This window comes from Zeus faber, assembly GCF_960531495.2.
Source record: "Zeus faber genome assembly, chromosome: 4".
Lineage (NCBI taxonomy): Eukaryota > Metazoa > Chordata > Actinopteri > Zeiformes > Zeidae > Zeus > Zeus faber.
The window spans coordinates 18294246-18312768 of record NC_137191.1 but is presented as its reverse complement, the minus strand read 5'-3'; the positions used below and the strand labels follow the sequence as shown (position 1 = coordinate 18312768).

General features: G+C 39.2%; 1 protein-coding gene across 1 annotated transcript in view; it reads right to left on the bottom strand.

Annotated features, from left to right (window-relative positions):
* Positions 1-18523, bottom strand: part of fam13a (family with sequence similarity 13 member A) — a gene marked incomplete at its 5' end in the record, with an annotated part of 57847 nt that overhangs the window by 28296 nt on the left and 11028 nt on the right. Inside the window, 5 exons of the mRNA XM_079999461.1 lie at positions 1837-1878; positions 10107-10342; positions 14643-14693; positions 15262-15333; positions 18264-18411. Coding sequence (XP_079855587.1) covers positions 1837-1878; positions 10107-10342; positions 14643-14693; positions 15262-15333; positions 18264-18411 — 549 coding nt within the window. The remainder of the gene's footprint in view (positions 1-1836; positions 1879-10106; positions 10343-14642; positions 14694-15261; positions 15334-18263; positions 18412-18523) is intronic.

Here is an 18523-nt window from a genome sequence, read left to right as displayed (position 1 = left end):
TGTAAAGTTACCCAACATGTTTGCCAACTAGAGATGCATCAATTGCAATTTTCTTGGCTGTTTTGGATTTCCCGATTTTCTGACCTGCCGATTCCGATTTTGGCTGATTCTGATTTTCATTCTATTGTATGTTCATAATAGAACATTGACCACTAAATAACTTTTGCATTGTCATCTGATCATTTTGAGTTTATATCCGTGATCGGAGAAATCAAATTTTCTTAGCGTTTGGTCTCATTGGATATATCTGCTGTATCAATGACAAATACATCACATGATCTGATCACGCTCCCCTGATAGGACAGCGGGTTAAGATTGCTGATTTTGACACTGTGTTTATTATTGTTACTTTTTCACTATGGAACCAGAATAGAACCTGAAACTGTCCTTGAGTTCCAATAAAATAAATGACGACATAGAATGGTCACTGAGTGCCAATAAAATGGGACTTTCACCAAACTTTACTATAATTCAGCTTGTAACTCCCCCTTAGTTTTAGTAGGACACAACATACAACTAACATGGAAATGTCCAGTGAAAACTTCAAATTAAAGTCTCTATCACTTTTAATTACAAATATAAATTTCTATTATATTTATATGGCACTTTCATTCCAAAATAAATTGCAACCATTGCAAAAAAAAAGTAATAATAATAAATGACCCATTCCTCTCACTGTTATTCACTGGAACTCACCGTGCATTAAACCAACTGAATCAAATCGAACGACTCTTTTTACTGAGTGACTCGTCAAGAACCGAGTCTCGAAAAAGAGCTCATGCGCTCAGAACCAAAGCAGACGCCTCGCAGTAGTAACAGCGATAAGTACAGTCTGCACAATTTTGGAATATTGTCAGCCGATAAAATATTTATCCAATCTTCATCTACTTTGAAGAACCTCCAAGCAGCTGACATTATCCTTCTTTCGCTCTCTTTTTTTAATGTAAATTACATTAAATTACCTTCGTATCAGGTTTGAATATCGGAGCATTTTTAGGAGCACAACTGACTGGCACAGAATCTGAAAAAATATCTGATCGGGCAGTCACCGATCATGGCCGATCAAGCTGAAACCGGCCGATCGATTGGTGCACCGCTATCACCAGCGTTTTATATGTTACCATTATGGGCACGTTTTTGGGATTATTACTCCCCCACTGCCCATTTTACCTCAGCAATGCAGCGCCGGTGGATAACAAAGCACATCTGCTTATCCATGGATGTTGAGTGAGTGAGAGGAGAAGGAGGGGGGAGGTTACAGAACAACAGGTTGTAGCATCTAGTCCAGTTCCCAGGGATGTTGTTTAAATACCCGATAAATGTACGGTATTGTTTTGTATTGATTGTAATGAGTGTTTTCCATGATTAAATTACAGTTATATATATATATTGAGCTGGCATTTCGTACCTGTGTATTTCGACCAATAATTGCGTGGTTGGTACACAAAATGCGTGCAGATTGGCAGGTCTATATATAGTATTTTTGAACAAGTGGTTTGTACAATATTTTTTTACACATTGTACTTCACAAGGCTTATCAATTGCAGTGACATCACTGCAAAAATCTATGTGCATATTGTGTGTGAAGGGATTCATGATGTTTTCCTGTCTGGCCACGTGTTGTTGCTGTCACTACCAGAATAACAAATTGTGAAGCGAACTGCTGCTGCTGACCCCCTTCCCACTTGCTGCTGCTTCTATTGTCTTCTGCAGTGACACACTAGGACAGTGTACAGACTCCCCCTCCACAACAACACGCCCTTCTGTGCACGCAGTCTCTTTCGTGTGCACAGAAAGACAGAGGCCTAAAAGAATATAAAGGAAATGCAGGCCTACCTCATGTAGAAAGGAGATATCGGTCTGTCCTCTTCTTGAGGGCTGAAATATAAACACAAAAGGTAGCATGAACTTAACATTATTAAACATTAAACGTTATCACGGCTCTGGCATGGGCTCCATGTTACAAGAGCTGAAAATAGGACCATATGGCTGCCCCTTTGTCTGCAGAACAATAAGAACCTGGTGCTACAGATCAGTGCTTCTATTGAGCTGTCTGTGTTAATTATTATGAACCTTAGAATGATAGAGACTGCTCTTGAATATAGACTTGGTTGCTGCCACTGGAGCGAGGTCAGTGCTACATAATGAAATTATGCAATGAGAAAGGGAACTTGTTATTGAAGTTGCTTAACATTTACATATCCCAACTCTGACACTCTGAAGCTCATCATCACGGGACCTCAGCTGCAAAAACTTGGTTGCAAGATGTCTCTTCTGAAGCTGTATTGGACAAACAGACAGAACCTGAACCTGAACCTGAACACAAGTGCTAGTGGCGACAAATAGTTTGCACGAGTACTCAGTAACTCATGTTTAAACAGCCTCATCTGGGAACAGATGTCGATGTTGATTACTTTAAGACGATTTCACGATCAAAATTATGATCAGTGCTTTTAACAGTTGACACATACCACAGTTTAAAAGTGTAAATTCTAACATTTGTATTAGTCCATAATTATAGTGAAATCATCATTTGCTTTTTGATTAATGGTGCAAAAGCAACAGTGAAACAGAAGTATCATTATTATCATTATTATAGTTTTATTGTATTTTTGTATTTATTTTAATTTGTTCTTCCATAAAGAACCTGTGTTTATCTATCACAGAATTTCTTCCTGTCTTTCTTTTCTTTCCTCCTTTGTTTTATGATTACAATTAGCATCCATAAGAAGGCTTCACAGTTGAAATGTTCATACCAAAAATAAGTAAAAATAAGAAGAGTGAATATTGACTAATATTTTATTTTTGTTCAATTTTTTACATAGTTGTTCATTTTCCATATTTAATATTGGTAATATTGAATTGAAAATAGATTGGTTGTAAAAAGTGTAAATCTCGGTCCAAAATATTACATTTTGTTCTTAAATCATAGTTGCCCTAATGCATGTGTGCTAAATATTTAATTTAGCTTAAGTTTTACTTCATTCCTTGTTGAATGATACATTAAGTTTCTGTGCCGTGCCATGGCAATCTTGTAATCCCAGATTGAGTTGAGTTGTTATTGAATGGACCATTCAGTCAATATTTGGCACTGTGAATTTTGGGTACGTGACGCGTCTTCATGCGCTTTACTGTAGGAGGAGGGTGTGTCGAGGGGGAAGAGGGAAAAACACACCACTTTGTCCACCCAGGCAGCACTAGAACTAGTTCAAAACAAAGGAATTGGGTTTCACGTCAAGCAAGAATCAAAATGGGCCAAAGTTCATTCAACTTCAAAAGTATTCTCACATGACACGATCTACAGAAAAGCATGTGTGTTCCCTTTAGCATAACATTGTGCGTTAACACTGCTCACAACCACGGTACGGCCACAAGAGTAATTCACTGCTTACTGCGTTCAAATTTTCAAATTCCTGTGGAACCTTGGCTGCCCCACACCAATGTTATTAGCTGGTGTTAAACAGTCTGGCAAGCGTATTAAAATAATGTGTGCTGTCACTGCCGTCATGGATTGCAAAAACGGAAATCCTGCTTACCCACTACCTTACTAAGGGGATAACTAGAAGCATTGTGAGGAGACTTTGATCCTTGGAGAGGGGACGGAAAACTACCAAAGACCAGCTGGCAAATCTGGCCATGCTCCACTTTTCAAGAATTTCATTCATTGTTAAAAAAATGTCTGTAAAGTGACCGTAACAATTGTACAACCAATTTATTTAAAGTGTATATATTATTGAAAATGACTGAGTGTTGCATTGATTTCATTGGAATCATTTTTCCAATGATTTCCCATTTTGCTCGGCCCTTTACACTTTGGGCTTTTACATGGATGATGGTAATTGCTGGACATTCTTGGAATATTTCAGAACATGGAGCTTGTCGTGTCCTGGAAGCCTGGCTATCAGAGTATAGCTTCAGGATTAAACTGAGCCAGGCAGAGGCAAAGTGTAGAAGGTGTGCAGAGAAGCATGCACAGATGTGTGCTGTACAGAAAAAAATACAATACATAGAAAATAAATATGTAAGGTATATGTAAAATATGTCAGCCTGTACCTAGGATATCTGCATGAAAGGTTAAATGATAGACTTATCTAGAAGAAATAGAGAGGTTGTTTCATTCTACAATTAGCTAATGTAATTATTGATCCGTTTTGATATAAATAGGATTGACCGTTTACCACGATGAAAGCAATGCTTCAAAGTGTCATTGCAATCTCAGGGCTTTCAGAAACAGCCTCGCATTTATGAGTGCCAACCCATTATATTGTTATCGAAGTTAGCAAAGTAAGAACATTTCATTTTTTTTCTTTATTGCATTCATTTTAATATGTGAATGAAGCATACGGCCGCACGAGTAACAGTTCCATGTTTATCATGAAATTTCCAGCAATACTGTTTTTATCAAGGTATGTAAAATGCATGCTGTCATGTTGATGGATAGGACTTCTTGACATGCAGTCGACAATGCCGATGCACCCGCAGGGGGGAGTGGGGGTGGGGGGGCCCTCCGCACTCGCACCAAACTGTGACCTTCCACACTCCCACCCATTTCAAACAGTTTCTAAGAAAACTAAAGGTTACATTACAGGAGCCAGGGAACCATGGCAACCACATACAAAGGCCTGCATGCATCCCTTATGTGCAACTATGTAATCGTAAAAGCACACCTTTGGATCACAGGGTTATGTTGTCACACGTATTGAATAGGGGCTAGTTGACATGCTGGAGTTAGGGGAATGTACTTGCACATCAATAAGAGTGATGAGTATACAGGCTTATGCATGAAGATTGTACAGTGGTACAGTACAGTACAATATTGTATTATTCTGGTATATCTTCTTATCTTTTCCTTATCGATCCTCTGTATTTTAGCTGTTGTGACAACCGAATTTCACCCGAGGGACCAATAAAAGTAAAATTTTATCTAATTAAATCCTATTTCAGCATTATGTTTTGAAAAAGATTACAAGCGGAAGACGCCAAATGAAGAAGCTAAATGTTTGAAAAAAGTAACTTTACTGGTAAGTAGCTGTATTCCGGGAAAAAAATATTTACTCATATGTTGTGACGGTAGAGTAAGTTGTTTGTATTGTGCCAGCCACACAAATTTAGCAGTAAACCCTTATCTCTGCTGAAATCAACGTATCAAATTTTATAAAGTTACATGATTATTTGACAGGCAGTAGAAATGAGCTTTATAACGAATATGAAAAGGATGCATGCCAATCAAAAAAGTATAGCAGTAGAGCCATGAAGCTTCTATAACATAGGACACAGTGTGTGAGCGCACTGAGACAGGTGAACACCAGGAAAGTAGCCGGTCCGGGTGGCACCCCCGGATATGTTCTGAAGACCTGTGCCGACCTGCTTCCCCAGTGTTCACAATCATATTCAACCTGTCCCTGGTGCAGGCCTTGGTGCTGACGGTTAATTAAGTAAGCTTGGATGGCTGGACTGAAGTGACACTGACAGTGATTAGAAGATGAGTATTTATTAAGTACCGGTACGAAGTTGTAAGAACATGCACCAGGGGTCTGTTCTAGAAGAAAGCCCCGATCTCTGGGGCCGACTAGTCTCTGTGGTAGCCATTACCGGCAGATGTCACAAAAGGTGCAGTTGCTGTAGATAGTGTAAAGGCTGAACATTGCTTTGTGACACAAGTTTGACATTCAACAAAGACCATTATGTTCGCGAAGTTCCGGGGAACGTCTAGTGCACCCACACGTAAGCACAAAGCCTGGCTAAGGGACTACACAAAATTACCTTATATGGTAACATGGAAAGTACAGAGCAGTTAGAATACAAAAATTAAATGGGGGTGAGTGTGATGACCCATAATTACCAAAAAATTACATCAGTGCCCATCCAGAAAATTGGGGATGCGATACATAGAGATGCAATCGAGATGCAACGAGAATCATTGACAGGTGATCGAATCAAATCGTGAGGCCAGTAAGGATTCACACCTCTGGTACATGTACACAAACTTTTCCGCTGTCATAACTTCAACAACAGGATTATTGTTTTTGGTATTATTTTAAGTTCGGTTGGCCTGTATTAAATATTACATAAATTATATTTATACTGTATATTATATTACAATATTATATATATCGCAAAAAATACACACCATTGGGGTTTAGAGTGTAGTGCAAAGTGAACTGCGTCCTACGTGAAAGCCCTTGATGGGGAAACAACCACGTGAAGGAGGATTTGAGCTTGAAGACTGCTAAAGATTCAGAAAGTCCAACAACAGAAAGGGTCAGAGAACAAAATGCTCATGCATTTTATATATATTTGTGGTGGACCAAGGGGGGGGGTTAAGCCGCAGCTGCAGACCCCAGCGCAGCTTCCTTACCGTGGCCACACAGCTGTCCTGAATCGGCCGAATTAGCGGCCAAGCAGCGCTGATTCGTTCGATTCGGGGCCGGAAGCTTTCTTAATGTTTGTCTGCCTTGCAGTGAGGGTTCGGCGTATTGGGCTCGACAGCTGTCCAGGAGCCCGGCGCCCGAGAAGCCTGCATTCCTCAGGCATCCGGATTTATCGTTATTATTATTGTTTATCATTTTGGCCAGCGCGCCCCTCAGTTCATCATTAAAAGTAAGCCCACATGGCTCATGCGACAAATAAACGCACACCATTTATTTGTCCGTCTGCCTCATTCCCACCCTGAAAAGTTGCCACCCTGCCACAACTGGCACTTGAACAAGGACATGGAGCAGTGTGAGAAAGAACCTTGGGTGCCGTCCCTCCTGGAACAGATGGTTGTGGCCCTCGCCCAAATTCAGGTGGATCAAGCCCAATTAACTAGAGCCGAGACAAGTTTGGCTGCTTAAATCGCACCACCCCCACACTACAATATTTATTCTAGTTTTCAGGTGAATAGAGCAAGTTCTAAGGAGTTTCCCCATAATATTTTCTATGCCAAGAAGATTATAACTTTGTGCTAGTTTTGGGTTATTTGCTTGTGAAAACAATACAGAAAAATGGGGTCGTTTTGAGTTATTTGCTTGGGAAAACAATACTTAAAGAAATGAGGTGGGCTTTTATCAAATCTCATACAGAAGAAAAGAAAATTGTAAGTGTTCTTTCTTTCTCTTTCTTCTGAAAAAATTGAGGTTTTTTTCTGCTCTACTTATTGTTACACAGCAACACACTGGCCTGGTATTACCCAGGCTGGTCCAATAAGTGGTAGAGTTTGTGGAATTATAAAACAGTAACACATACCCATGGAAAGAGCAAGCTGACAAACAGGCATGAGAGCAGCAACAAGTACAGCATGAAAGCTAAGGATCTTGGTCCTGAAAACCATCTCAGATTTGGTACCGGAAGAACATTTAGAACGAGAGGACCAAAACTGGGTCAACTAGGGGGATGGGTTGGTGCTTTTCCCTGTGCACCCATCATGTAGCAGTAGGATTTTTAGAATTATTTATAGTAATCAAAATAATTTGTATTGGAGGTGCACAAAAAAGTTGAAATTTTTATTGTTATTTTAATTATTATTTTTGTTCTTGATTGGGACAGTCCAGAAATGGGTTTGGATCAACGAAGCATATAATTAGAAAAATTAAGCTACATTTTCAAATCCTGGGAACATAGAAAATAAGCACCAAATTTAAGCTAAAGGTACATTTGCTAAACTAAAAGCTGCAGTTTAATCAGCAAGTTCCATTAGTTTTGTGCATTATTCTATTTCTAATAAAAAATTATCCGCATTAAATTTTATGACTGTATTTTATGATTCTATGACTTATTCTGTGGATAAGTTCTGTGCACAACAAAGTATTAGCAATGTTTTATTTTTGTTGTGTGTTTTGTTTGTTAATCACAATTGTACAATGCTTGCTGATCTCCCTGACAGGTCAAACACTACAAGGTGTGACTTCTTACGTTCCTGTGCCCTTGCGAGATTATCTTGCGGTCTCTGCAGCGGAAGGTCAGTAAATGATCGACAGAAGGCCTTCACTGCTTGCATATGTTGCTGGGGTCCCCTGTCACAATGTCTCTTGATTAGTCGCCCAACTTCACCTGATGCTGACTTTTGGAAAAGTGGGAAAAACCCATGAAGGATTTACTGTCGTGCTGAAATGCAAGGAAAGCTTTTTCCACCTGACATGATATACTATACTCTCTCTCTCTCTCTCTCTCTCTATATATATATATATATATATCAGTATATCTAATAGGGGGAACACACTTTTCCATTAACTCACGTGCATGCATTTGTACAATATATGAATCCAGAGCAACTAAATATTCTATATTTTGTCAAAAAAGGAGATATTCTACCAGGTGTACTTTCCAAAACAGAGCTCGCAAAATATTTGTGTACAATATAATATTTTTCAATAATTTTTGTGCACTCTGGGGTCCAGACAAGGCCCTTAAGACTGCAAAAGACATGAGACAGGTGGCTGAATAAAATGTCAATTGTTATGGGTGTAATATTGCTATTATACAAGACAAAAACAGTAGTCAACAGAAGGGCTTTAGGATTTCAATTTATATTTGGTGCCTTGGTAAGAAGAACCTTAATTTTTTTTTTAAATAACCAAAGAAATTACCTTAACTGTTGTTTCAGCTCAGTGACATAGGTACAGGCTTTATTATTGGAGCATGTAGATGGAGCCATCAAAGCACGTCCCACAGCCTCTCAGTTATAAAACACAGGCAATAAAATGTGAATGCACAATTAAGGAGAATTTTGTTGACAATTAAGTCATGTCCATAAATACGAATGACGGTCCTTTGTCTCTTTATCCCAATACAAGATTTTCTACTTCAATTATTGTAAAGTGTAGTTGCTTTCAATGTCATGCTGCCTAATATTTATGAAGAATGTTGTGAGGTGCATGCGGTTTCTATTGCTGACATTGGAAGCAGAAACAGAGAAATGGCTGGTCGCTTTGGCATGAACAGAAGTAAACCTTGGATTGGCAACATACATCAAAAAAATAGTGTTTTAAAATACACGTCTCTCCCATACAGGTCTACAATACATTTCTGGTTGGGGTTAGAGAGAAACCCTTTGAGAGACAGTATCTATGTTTGGTTGCACATCCCTTGGTTCTGCATGATATATGATGTGTACAATTGAATAATTTTGCTGCTGTGTAAAAGGTATGCACAACACTGTGAGTGATTTCAATTTTTTTTCGTTTTTTTTTTTCCATTTTGCACATCTTTTTGAATTACTCCAAAGGGAAAAAAAGGCTCACTATCAAGCACCAGTGGAATGAATTCAATAACCATTGGCTAAAGGCAACAATTGAAAGCCACTTCCTTTTGATGCTGAATTCAAGAGAAAACATTGAGATTAACATTTTTCTCCAGGTTTGTTAGCAGAATGAGTTAATACTAGTCTGTAACAATCTCACAAACCAAAGCAGCAAAGGCTCCAACAACAGGCACAGCTGTAGAGTTACTATTCCAGGACCAGGGAAACTTAACACCAATCGCTTCTGGTTTCAAGTCCTTAATAAGCTTGTTTGGATGCCACAGGGACCTCACAAGTTTACTTGGCCATAGGATCCCAAGCCGCTGGTGGATGCTCCACATTCTTTAGCCTCACTCTCAGGTGATACGCAAACAGTGGTCATAACCCATTTACCATAAATGAATGCATACATTTAAATAGTGGCATTAAGAACTAAATTTAAATGTTTTGGTTTTTTTTGGTTGAAAAGTTATTTATTGAATTTAAATTAATAAACAGTTTGCATTTTGCATTCATGTTTTTGTTTCATGTTATAACTAGCCTTCTTTGACAGTATTCATAAAGGTTTGTAGATACAGTAGAGATGACAGATGAGACTATGAACCCAATAAAATCATAAAAAGGGACTTGTGAACATTTCAGTGCAACTAGATGCAATATTGTTTTGTTTTCTGCTTGACTGATTCAAGATAACCTATAGTCTACTACATAGGTAATTATTGCTTGAGTTAGACCACATTATTAGTTTTTCAAAGTCAGCCATCTTTGAGGTAATTTTTTATTTATTTTTTTAAACCAAAGTTATAAACCAAACCAAGAAAAATGAAATCTATTTTTTGTAATTGTCACTTCGACAGCTTCTAGTGTTTAGAGAAGGGAGGCTGACCTGTTTAGGGCTTCCATGCTCAGGCTGGCATTTCGGGGTGACGAGGGACGGGGGGTCGTCTCTATCTTCCCCACCATGCCGAGCTCCGTTGTGAGGAGTGTGTGCACGGGCGTGGATCTCGGTGTGTGCACGGGGGTGGACACAGACGTGGGCTGCCGGGTCACGGGAGGCAGCACAGCAGGGATGCCGGGATGAGGCGTGACCTGCAGGACATTGTCTGTCTTCCCTTTCCTAACCTGTTAAAAGGAGAAAAATTATTACATCCAACCATCGTACAGGTGAATAATAAAATATGAAATCAAAGAATCGGGGATGGGGCAACAGTCAAGAACCGCAATAACAAATGGAAATATGAGGCAAGAAAGAGAAAAGGTTTGCTTGTAAAACCAACGGCTTAAGATGTTAGGTCTTACCTTGATGACCTTAAGAGGGTACAAACGCTGTGATCCACCGACTGTTGTGTATGAGTAGAACCTCAAACGAAGATTATATGAAGCACCTTTTTCCATTTTGTTATTAAAGTGTAAAGGCAAAAATATCCAGGGAAACAAAAAAGAGGGTCCAATCCAAGCAGGTGAAGGGTATGCCTGTTGAAAGCTACTGAAGCCAAAATACTAGATATGGCGCTGAGAACAACTGTGGGAGTGTTGGTGGCACGCACAAAAAAGAGCAACGTTGGAAAAAAAGGAAGGCTTTAAACTGATTATTTTAAACGGTAAATTTGGAGAGTTTTTAGTCACCATTAGTGGTTTAAACAATTGGATCGCGCTAAAGATCTATGCATGCTACCTCCATTTAGACAGTTGATTATTCACTTAACTGATTGTCTTTGGCAACTTTATAGGTCCAAAAGCTTCTCCAGCCCTGCTATGGATTCGCCCCTCAGAGCTTAAAAATTGATTTGTCTAAATTTGTCATTCAGAGAATGCCACAGGATGTACGGGAAGACCAGGATGGAAACACAGGAGCGACCTTTTAACTAGTAAAATATTCCACTTGTTTCATATCTACACTACATCCAAACTTTGTATCACATATAAAGTTTGTGATGCGAAGCTTGAAATAATTGTTTTGGGTTTTTTTTCTGAGTCTTGTTTTTGTCAATTTGCTATAAACACGCCCTTGCTCTCCATGTCATTGCTTGTCCAAAGTGTTTTTGTGGTAGCATCTAGGGATGTGCGCGATTCGTCGACTAGTTGACTAAACGCTGCTACCTTCGCTAGTCGGCACCAGATATACTTATCGGTTAAACTTATTATTATTTTTTGATAAATGTAAACATTGAAATTACATACGGCAGATTGAAAATAAAACACACTTATTATTATTTTATTAATGTACACATTTAAATTACATCGGGGGATGAAAAAAAAAAAAACATGTGGAAAAAAAACCCCACATTGGCCTGTTCCCCCCATAGGTTAAACCAGTGAGGTGGAAAGTGGGACAAAGATGACATCTTGTAAAACCAGCCCGGTTTGGCAGTATTTAGATTGTCTAGAAATTGGAAATAAGGTTGTATGCAGGCTATGTTATAATAAACTAGCATACACCCACTCAACCGGAGCAATGCATAGCCACATTCGGCACAGGGATGTGGACGTTAACCTGCAAGGGGAGCAGGCTGCTGGTGCTAGCCAAATTCGGCAAACCCATATGACATAATTTACCACCCTAACACGCAGAAGCTGTGATCCTGCTCCGTCTGAAAAGATAACGGAGCTCATCACGGCGATGACTGCGCAAGATATGCTACCACTCAACTGTGCTGAAAGCAAAGGCTTCCAAAAATGAATGGAATATATTGAGCCCAAATAAAAGGTGCCGGGGCACAAAATAATCACATCCAGACTGGAGCACAACCATCAAAAGCTGACGGAGGAAATTAAACTAAACATGGAGAAGGCAGAATATGTGGCCATTACTACAAACGGTTGGACTTCCATGACATCCGAGTCATCTGTGCCAATAACGTGTCATTTCTTTCAGGAAACCTAGTTAGTACTGTGAGCCAGACATGCGCACTAGAGGAAAGACATAGCCGGGGCGACGGTGTCTCAGGAGGTAGAGGGGGTCAATGTGGTAATCAGAGGGTTCTTGGTTCTTTCCCTGGCTCCTGGTAGCATGTCTAACTGTTCTTGAGCACTAACTGCTCTCGTTGAGCAAGTGTGCGCCTTGTATGGCTGCCACCGCCAGCGATGCATGAATGTGTGTGTAAATGGGAGAATGTGAGGCATGTACTGAAAAGCGCTTTGAGTAGTCGTAAGACTAGAAAAGCACTATATAAATGCAGTCCATTTACCATGGTTCTGAAAAGTTGGCAGCGCACCTGCGAGGTACCACTAGCAAGTGGGGACTGGATAACAAGGTCATCGCCTGTGTCCACTACAATGCAAGCAACATGGTAGTGGCAAACAACAACAACCTGCTGGAGTGGGAGTCAGTGCCTTGTGCCATTGCCCATACTCATACATACATATAACAAGCCATAAATTATGGATTGAAGGAGAATGCCATGAGTTGGCTGATATTATTATATGATATATAGTACTGTGGCCATCATGGAAAGAGAAAAGAAAAAACAGAACGGACAGACCAGCGACACAACTGATAGTAATGACAGCCTAATGATGATGATAATAACAATATGAATAAGGGGTCAATATCAATAAATGACTTAACCTTTTATACCATTTTCATTAATTGAATCTCCACTAGGCATCTCAACTCAGCAGGCGATCCTAGCAAAGTGGTGGACTTCAAGAACCCGGTAGCAGCATCACTGGAGAGACAAATGCGTCCCAACAGACTCAGAGAGAGGTGGAAGTGTGGCACTGATTGCCTCTGCTCTCGATCCCCGCCACAAGATGGAAATGCAATGGGCAGTTGGAAAAAATCTTGCTGCTCAGTATCACAGCCTCCAAGCGAATGATGATGAGGCAAATGCTGATAATGAAGCCTGCGACAGGCCTATATTCATAGATCAGAATTATCTTTATATGAAAATAAAAAGAGTAGGCCCGAAAATCTTTAATAAGTTCACAGCATTGTCCACTTTGAAATAATAACTTCTCGTCTTCAACAGGGTAGGCTAAATAGGCTACTGTACTTCTCTTTAAATATAATAAATTAATCTTAAGTGTAAATCAATAAATAAACAAATTAAACACTTGCAATTTAAGATGTGTAAGCTGTTTCACATGGATTTTTTTTTTGCAAGTGCAGCAGCTAGCCCTGCTACAAAATATATTTAGAATTCCCCTTGTTTATAATTCTTCATTGAAATGTTAATCATGTTCATTTGTGTAAGCTTCGATTTGTTTTGTCCTGTTATTGTAATACACACTGACTGACAAAAAAACAAAAAAGAGCCTCAGTCAACTGACGGGTCTCCGGCAGATGATTCAACTTGTGGACTTTCAGGAAGCTGCCGTAAATTATAGGCAATATTTTTTCGGAAAACTTTTAATCTTATAGAGTAGATTAAATTGTGCTAAATTTTGACTGTTTTCTAACTGTTTTCTTACTTTGAGAGTAATCCACTTGTCTAAATTTAAAGCTCCGTTTAAACGTCAAGAAATTAGTCATTAGGAACATCCCTGGTATATTTGCCCCATAAGGATGCATCTTAATTTGCTTGACTCGATTGTTTTTCAGGCCAGGTGATCATACACATTATGGTTTGTGATGGGGATTAATAACATGTGCACAGGAATAAGAACACTGTTTCTTATGGTTTACACAGATGTTTGCGAAAAGCAAACTCTATTGGGTTGACATCCCAAGGAAGGTAAACATTCTTCATCAGCAAGATGCCATTTTCCCTTAGACAAAGCTAATACTACTGTTACCGCAATCAGCATTTCTGTTATCTCCACACTGACGCTAGCATCAATATCACATACATGGCTTGTGATCCTAGTTGAGGGCTACATTTACAAGCCAGAGTAGGATAGAATATTAGCCTATGTTTCACTACAAATGAAATCTCACTTCAAAAAAAATCAAAAAGCTAATCTGACCATCAACATCAAATTCAAAATCCAACTGGAGCTTATTACAACAATGCAACTATTAATGGCTCTTTCAACTAGAAACCCTGTGGGAAATTCTCACAAAAACCAGAGAAATTAACAGCCAGTCTTTCAAAAAAGAATCCCACGTAAATTACAAATCAACCAGTTGGTGTTTATTTTGTATTGACTGTGTTAAATTCAAACCATTTTATGACTGCTGCCCATGTGTCTCAAACTGAAAATATGTGCTGCTGTGCTTCCTACAGCAGAGCTCCTTTATCAAATCAAATCATGTGACCGAGCAGAGAGGCCAACAGCATGAGTCTGTCTGTGATACGACCTCAAGGAAATAAGGACTGAGGCAATAAACATGGATAAGAAACATGGCATCAATGCAGATGGGAAAATAAGAATACGAAAACACTTGGCAAACATGTGTCATTCTAATAATGTTTGACAAAACAGCATGTCTACTGGGGTTAGGTCAAATTACAGCATTGTGATTAATGTATTGTTGTACCTTTTTCCTTTGCCCTTGCTTGCTCAAAGGGTCAGTATTATCTGGAGGACTCTTGTTTAGAAGAGAGAGAAAGGGAGAAACAGAGAGAGAAACATAAACATCTAAACATGACGCAAGATGTTTAACAAATTCCCTGGCACAAAACATAAAACCTTCATTAAACCCAAATTGGAAGCAAAAAAAGCACAAAAAAGGGTGAGGTATTAAGCGTGAAGGGTGTTATTTTTAGTGTCCACCTCCTGTAAGAACATATGATAACGTGAGCAAAACCACTTTATGAGTAAATCTATTATCTAGTAATCTACTCAAACCATAATATGTAAAAAAACAAAAGTCATTGTGGGCATGTGTACATGTCAGCTGACAAGATCCTAAAAGCTGCACACAGACATGCCTCAGTCGTTGGAAAACAAGGGCTTTTCCAAAACATACTCGTACACAAAATAAATCACGTCACGCAAATCACATGGTTGGTATTAAAGGGAACTATGTTGTAAAATCTGCAGGGGTTACGGCAGGGCCCGCCTCACAACTCACACACAAGGTAAATAACCGGCATAGATAAGGTTATAATAATGTGCACACACACACACACACACACACACACACACACACACACCTTTTTCTTGTGAACTGTTGTCTTTGGACTGCGTGTACAAGGCTTTGTGTCCACATTCGTCAGGTTCACCTCCTGTGGACAGAGGAGTAACAAAGGAGATGTTCACGTTCATTATGACATTTAACATGCCATAGAAACCACGACTGCAAAGGATATTTACTGTACATTAATATGAAAAAAAAATGCAGATTCTGCTAGTTTCACTCGTTGCAGATAGGTTAAAGACAATTTTTAAAATCAGAATAATAAACAATTCCTAATCCCTTAAATATTTACTTTATGAGCACAATGACTTTTATAGATGTTGTTGTCATTCATTGATGTTTTATGTTCATCACGGTTCAAAGATTAAATTGGATTCAGTTTCGAACCTAAATACCACCAGAAATACCACTTCCTCTTCCAGTCTATTGTACATTGTATTAATTCAAACAAATGGTCCAATTTATCAATACTTGTGCATTATTTTTTTTAACCGGAATTCTGAAATGGGGACAACCCTGATTTAAAGCCTTCTTGCCCTAACAACAGGGACCAGAATAGACAAATACGATTTGAAACACTGGCATGCGACCAAACACTGCCCCCCCGTACCGCCCAAGGCATATCCATGCATAAACACCTTCACATACCAACCGCTCCTTAGTGTGTGGGTGTGTGTGTGTGTGTGTGTGTGTGTGTGTGTGTTTGTGTGCGTGTGTGTGTGTGTGTGTGTGTGTGTGTGTGTGTGTGTGTGTGTGTGTGTATGTGTGTGTAAAGCAGGTCAACAGTTTAGGAGCATCTAGGCAGGCATTTGGGGGGGAAATGGGCCTCATCCCACCATGCAAGTGTATGCATATGTGAGATTATTTTTAAGGCATCGAATGTGTATGTGTGTGTGTGTGTGTGTGTGTGTGTGTGTGTGTGTGTGTGTGTGTGTGTGTGTGTTGGTGCGCGTGTGTAAAATGATCTCAACTCAAGTCTATGGGAATTAGTGTATTCCATTTCTCATAAGTCAGCAGTGTCTCCGGTGGCCTTGAACTTTAAAGACATTTACCATGATGGAAAGCAAAGCTAAAAAAGCTGAAAATCCAATTATGAGGCAACCACACATGTTTTTCTGTATATACTCAAGACATGCACTTGACTGATATTGTTAAATACCAGGGTAAAATAGACAACTGTACTAACATGAACATTGTTGGGAAGAAATGCTTGTGTTTTTTTCATTGGTGTCACAAATCTGGAATGTTTCATGTTCTCCTGCTAAGCTAACGTGATTAATTGAACTTGGCAGAATACATGGTGAGCTGTATGATACAGGTGGAAGGAGATACGTTGCCTAAGTTGTCTACTGTTGTTAAAAATGGCATGGGAGTTATATCCCTTCACGGGTCATGCTCTGGAGGGGCCGTTTCCCCTGGTCATTCCCTGCACTCAAACACTGTCTGACACGTAGAGCACTAGTCAGCAAAGTCCTGCAGCAAACTGCAGCGTCATATGACCCAAGTCACGTTTCATGCCAATAACATGGTCATCAATCGGCCACTGGGATGTTGTCATCCGCGGAATGTGTTGAGAGATGTCTCACAGAAAATCAATAAACAGGAGGGACTTGCTTGAGGCTTTTGTTTTTTTTTACTTTTACTGAAAACGGAATAGTATCGATAAGCAGAGCATGAAGTTCATGTTTGCTTTCTTTGGTGCAAGTGAGGGTCGTTTAAGCGCCTTTTTAAAAGAAGTACAACTTATTAACATAACGCAAATATTATATTATAAATACATGGGTGATATAAAATAAAATAAAATTCTCTACATGCTTAAATGTGTTAAATGTAGTGTTAGGTTTTAGTATTGTGCAAAGATAGATAGATGAGGGAGACGTCCTGACATCTATCTGGGTTGGAGAAAAAAAGTCCAGCCAGTTTTTATGCAAAAGGTGCATAATTTCAATCTAACTATGAACTATAAAACCCATTGGAAAGGGAAGGTTTACATACAAGTATAACTCCATTTGCTCCTTAGAGAGAAAAAAACACATTGAGGAAAGCTGAGGAAAAAAATATCACAGAAGACATAGTAGTACAGTACAACATAATGTAAGGAGGAGTTTTTTGCTTCCCCTGGTGTACAACCAAATCCCATCAATGCTGATTCACAAACATATTCTGTCACCTACTCTTTCTTTCCCACTTTTTTTTTTTAAATAATGTGCTTCAAGTAAACCAAGGAAAGGCTCCAGACCCCCTCAAGGTTTCGAGCATAGTTTAGTTTTTTTTCACCCGAGGCCCTATTAAATCGTCTTCCATGACCTCGAGCCCAGCAGAATCTAGATCGATGGTCGGCCAAATCGAATTCATTTGTTCAGGGGAAATGCAATTTGCTAATTTGGCTTGGTGCTGTTGGTGCTCCGTCTTTGTATTTGTGGATGCATTTATAAGTCATTGTAAAGTGTAATCTAATGCTTGATAAGATGCAACATTACTTTTTGGGACCATATATTAATGTCGATATGTCCCAAGAACTTCCCGCTTTTGATAAGGAGTGGCTAGCTCCTTATCAATGGCTGGCCACTTCACCGGAATTTGATTAGGGGGTTTATGATGATTTATTGGTGGTTGCAGCAAGCTTCCCAGTTGACATCTAAATAGATAATGGCACTATCCTGACTCTCTAAATATTGCAGGTATCAGTCATTGTGCCATTCTCCATATGCCAAGTCAGTGTACCATCAACATGACTTGGCGCTGTTATTTTAAGGTAAATGGGTTACATAGTGTTGCTTCAATAGAGCCTGGGTTAGAAACAAACAAACCAATTATTTGATAGGAACCGATCAGCAAAGACAGTGAATTGATGAGTCATTATTATATAATTATATATATACTCCTCACTTACTCAATCCCTCCCAATTCATGCCCTAACTTCCCCCCTGGCTATGTAGCTACATATCCGTCTCAAACAGTTTGTTTTCAAGGCCAATTATACCAGGTCTTCTCTTGGCAATGAAAGACAATATGTACCTTGACAATAATGACGGTTGATGGCTCTTCTGTGCTGTCGACTTTGACGCTGTTGCTCTCAAAAATACTGCCATAGTTTTGGATGAGCTTAGCCAGAATTTTGTTACAGATGTTCTGGTCCCTCATCGCCTCAAAACCAGGGGAAACACTGCAAAAGGAAAATTTAAAAATAAAGTAAAATAAAATAATTAAAAGATCTTGGCGTGTCAATGAAAATTCTTATCATCATTTTCATGAAATTATTATTCTATCACTAGAGA